This window comes from Malurus melanocephalus, unplaced genomic scaffold (genome assembly GCF_030028575.1).
Source record: "Malurus melanocephalus ecotype Western Australia unplaced genomic scaffold, MMel_1.1 scaffold_485, whole genome shotgun sequence".
NCBI classification, from domain to species: domain Eukaryota; kingdom Metazoa; phylum Chordata; class Aves; order Passeriformes; family Maluridae; genus Malurus; species Malurus melanocephalus.
The window spans coordinates 287,471-292,090 of record NW_026623717.1 but is presented as its reverse complement, the minus strand read 5'-3'; the positions used below and the strand labels follow the sequence as shown (position 1 = coordinate 292,090).

General features: G+C 57.6%; 1 protein-coding gene across 1 annotated transcript; it reads right to left on the bottom strand.

Annotated features, from left to right (window-relative positions):
- Window positions 1-1,787: 1,787 nt before the first annotated feature.
- Window positions 1,788-4,052, bottom strand: LOC130582354 (aquaporin-12-like). The gene is made up of 3 exons (XM_057380996.1): window positions 3,431-4,052; window positions 2,910-3,026; window positions 1,788-2,034 (listed from the first exon to the last, which is right to left on the bottom strand). The coding sequence occupies exons 1-3, from the start codon at window positions 4,035-4,037 to the stop codon at window positions 1,859-1,861; spliced, it is 900 nt and encodes a 299-aa protein (XP_057236979.1). The 5' UTR covers window positions 4,038-4,052; the 3' UTR covers window positions 1,788-1,858.
- Between the last annotated feature and the right edge of the window lie 568 nt (window positions 4,053-4,620).

Here is a 4,620-nt window from a genome sequence, read left to right as displayed (position 1 = left end):
TAATAACAYCGGGCTGCCCAGCAGATTATCTCCCAGCAGCACACCCCAAACATCTGAAAATGTCCTGAAAAGCACAAAAAAAAAATTTAAAAAAAAAAAGAAGTTCCATACCTGTGTGACCAGAGACAGCTCGTGAGTCTCTCCACGGCTCTGACTGCCACAGGAACATCCCACACTCGGCCCAGGGACAGATCCCACAGGAATGGCTTGTGGGATCAGCCTTACTTTAGTCACCCTGCCCTTCTCCTCGAATCAAAAGCAGAGCCAGCAAATCAGCTGGGATGAACAGAGGCGCCATCCCCAGCTTTTCAGCACTATTTCCAAACCAAAAGAGTCTCCTAAAACATTGCCTGGGGRGATCTGAGCGTCCCAGGCTCTACCTGGGCAGGCACCAAGAGCCTCAAAGGTTTCAGTTTTCATCCAAAGGTCTCCTGCTCAGTTTAAGCAGGAAAAAAGCCAGGCTGTGCTCCCAGTRCCCCGAGCATCCGGCCGGGCACAAGGAGGGGGTGTCATTTGGGGGATTTTGCTCCGTGGTTTTGGGGTGCTGTGTGCTCCATAAAGCTTCATCTSTGAGGCACATCCGTGTGCTGCTGTSTTGGTCCTTTCCCTCGTTTCTCCTGCTGGTTTCAGARGTCTGGGGTTCCTGCAGGTCCCTCCAGAGRGAATYAACTGGGATGGGAGCCCCAAGGTCSGGCAGCAGCCTGGGGGTGTCCCCCGTGGCCACAGCAGAGCCCAGGGAGGAGCAGGGCTGGACACTGGGACCAAACCTCCAACACCTCCACGCTGGGTTTTAATGGGGTGCCCCTTCCTTATTCCCTGTTTGGGAAACAGGAGTGGGTCATTCCTGCTGGGTGACCCAGGGCAGGGACACAGGGACAGCCAGGGCATCACAATCTCCCCGTGCTCTTCCCTGAGGAGAGAGCCCGGGGTGCAGCTCCCGTGGGGTGCCCCAGCCCCAGCACAGCCCGGGGGATCCCCATTTCCCCAGCAGGAGTTTCCCCCAGGTTCCCCCATTTCCAGAGGGCAGAGGTGCTGTGGGCACCACAGTGACTCTGATTTTCAGGGCTCACAGGGATCACATCACTCACCCGAACACCAACCACAGCATTTATATTTATTATTTTTTTTCCACAAACCGTAATTTTATAGTTAGGAGTATTTCACGTACACGTGGAGCAGACCCCAGGGATGCACTTTCTCAATCACAGCAGCTGCCTGGGTCTCTTTGTTTTGTTTTTTTTTTAACTAAAAATCCCTTTGTGCACAATTTCTCGAAGCTTTACAGCACCAAAACCCAGGCTAAGCACATCCCAGGAGGAGCAGGGTCTCCCGTGTCAGGGAACATTTTTAATTCCTCTCTGAGACTTGCCAGGTCCAGCCAGTGCAATTCAAGGACTTCAGGGTCGAATTTAACTCAAAGARCTCTGATTTTTAGCCAGTATCCRTTAATAACTYGGAAGATCAAAGCCTGTTTCCTYCYYATCCCAAGTTTCCAAGGCAGTGACYGGTTTGWAATTTGTTTTTAGGGCTGCATGAGACCCCGTGAGGTTATTTCAGGCTTTGCACGATTCAATAACCCCGAGTTGCTCAAGTCTGCCCATGGAACGGTCCAGAGTTTTCTGTGAGACTCCCGGCAGTACGAGACAACAGCAATTTATGCAAAAATGTTCAGGTTTTTCTCTCTGAAGCAGCGATGTGGCCTTGAAAGCTTTCAGGCTCTCCGGGAAGGATTTCAAAGCCATTCCCGAAGGAGCTCRGGGGCTCAGGCATCCCGCAGGGATTCCTTTGTGATGCTTAAAGGATGGAAAAAGCAGCAAAATGCTCCACACGGGGAAAGGGGCTGCCAGAACCCCCGGGCTCAGGCGCGGGGCTCGCCCTTGCTCTTGTCCCCTTTCGTCTTCGGTTTGTCACCCTCCACCTGCGCCGCCACCCTGGCCTTTGGCACCCTGTACTTGCTCTTGTGGCTGTAGAGGAGGTTTCTCTGGAAGAGGCGGGGGATGTTGCCSTGGAAGAGCAGGAGGGCGGCGAGCATCCCTGGAACGAGAGAGCACAGCCCCCTCCCCACGGCTCAGCGGCGGTGTCGGGTCCTTGGCACCGCTTTCACCGTGACCAAAAGGCTGCTCAGCCCCACTGAAACCCCCAAAAGAGCTGAGGGAGCCTCGCTGTGCTGCTTTAGGGAGAATTGAACCGCTGTGCCCTTGATGTGATAAACTATAATAAAATAATGTTATAAATAAAGGCTTGTTCCGACCCCAAAGGGGCCACAAAGCACCCCAGGGGTTTTCTGGCACAGAATCRTCRAGGCTGGAAAAGCCCTCTGAGTCCAACCAGTCCCTCAGCGCTGCCAAGGTCACYGTTAACCATGTCCCCAAGTGCCACATGCACACAGCTTTTAGATCCCTGYAGGSATGGGGACTCCAGCACTGCCYTGGGYAGCTGTGCCAGCACCTGACCACCCCTCTGGGAGGAAATTTTCCCAATAKMCAACCTAAACTTCCCCTRGGGCAACTTGGGGCCATTTCCTCTTGTCCCATCACTTGTTCTCTGGGAGCAGAGCCCKAYCCCCACCTGGCTGCCCCCTCCTGTCAGGGACTTGTCTCCACTGTCACACAGATTCAGCTCCCTGAGATCATCCTGAAGCTGAGGACAACCTCGGAGCAGAGCTCAGCCTGACACTGCCCTGGAATACCTTCACTCCATCTCCCCCAGGCTTTGGCTTCGTGGAGCTTTCTGCCCTTGTAGAGTGCAGAATATAMATAAAATTGAGATGACTCCAGAGACAAGGAGGAGGGATGAGAAGTGACACCGGCCACTAGCAAGGCCCCCGTTCTGCTCTTTGCCAGAACCCAGGGCTACCCCCAGCACTCCTGTCTCGCCCCCATCCCAGCTCCTGCCCCACAAGAGCTCACCTGCCAGGGGCCCCAGCCAGTACACCTGGATGTATTCCCAGGAGCTGCTCCCCGAGCAGTGGAAGGTGGTGGCCGTGGCCAGGGCAGGGTTGAAGAAGCCCCCCGTGAAYGGTCCGGCTGCGAGGGAGAGAAACAACGCCAAGAGCACCAGGGCATCSTGTGGGACACTGACAAAGGGCTGGGAGCCCTCCTGCCTGCCCCAGGAAATCCCACCCTCAGCTTTTCCCTGAGCTTTGGGGAAAGCAGAGCTCAGTGCAGGACAGAGGGATTGTATTTGGGGACACCCCAGGGAAGCGATCCCAGCCTGTGAGCTGACACTCACCTGCAGCACAGACACCTGAACTGCCATCTTCACCCCAAAACGAACATCCCCCAAAATAACAGAAAACCATCACCTCAGTAGCCATTACCTCATTAATCCCTCCCCCTCCAGCCCTAGAAGATGAAAAGGGGCTGCTCCTCCCCCACAAATGAGGTGTTTTTTTCCAAATTACCCAGAAACAAAGGCCGGCGCCGCTCACCTGCGTAGGTCAGGAAGGTGACAGTGGCCGCCAGCGCAGGGACCCGGCACAGGGGGTGGCTCTGGCGCACCTTGAGCAGGACCAGGTGGAAGAGGAAGGAGCAGGAGCCTTCCACGAAGGCAGCGAGGGGCAGSGGGGCGCGGATGGCGGAGCTGCACTCGGCAGCGATCAGGTTCTGGATGAARTGGAGCTGTGTGAGCTCCCAGGACCAGTAGAGGCGGGTGAGCGCCCTGCCCGCCGCCGTGCCCGCAGCCTGGGCCAGCAGCCTGGCCCCTGTCCCCGCCGGGCCGGCCCGGAGCAGCAGCAATTCCTGCACACACACCGTGGGGGTGGCGGGCACTCCGGCCAGAGCGGCGCCATGGGCGGCCCASAGCAGGAAGAGCAGCGTGAGGGCCAGGTCCAGGCCGAAACCAGCGCCCCAGGGCCCGATGTCCATCAGCATCCKGAGCTCCAGGCAGCTCGAACACAGCTGGAAAGAGCCAGCAAACTCCCTGGCGAGGCAGCCCCACGGGCCGGGGGAGAGCAGCCTCCGGGAAAGCCACCCGAGCGCCTGGCACGCCCCGAGCACCAGCAGGAAAAACGCCACGGACACGTTCAGGCCCTCCATAGCTGGGGCAGAGCAGAGCAAGCTCCTGCAGCTCCTCTTTATAAAGGCGAGCGCTGGCCAACGTGGCACAGCCCCACAGGCCTGGGAAGGGCCACACGTGTGGGACAATGGCGCTGCCACCGGGGCCGCCGGGCTGGCAGCAGCTGCAGCAGCCCCCAGGCTGTTTGTGCMAGCAAACCCCGGTGTTATCTGCCCCAGACACCGAGCCCCCAGCGTTCCCACCTGAGAGCCCGCAGAGCTCACAGCTCTGCCAGAAAGAACAGAAAAATTCATTTTTCCCCTGCTTGGCTCCAATGCCTGTGGCTGCCCCATCCTGGAAGTGTGCCAGGCCAGGTTRGATGGGGCTGGGAGCAACCTGGGRTAGGGGACKGTGTCCCTGCCATGGCATGGRTGAGATGGGATGGCTGTGAGMCCCCTTCCCACCCAAMCYATGCCAGGATTCCATGGTGAACAACACAAGATGTGTTTTCCAGGTCATTTCTCTGCTCTGCAGCAGCAGTGCCACCACCCTGAGCTCACATTTCCCATCCCCATGGGCAGGATGGGCTCTGCTGCACCCCCAGGGCAGGCAGTGCTGGTGGAT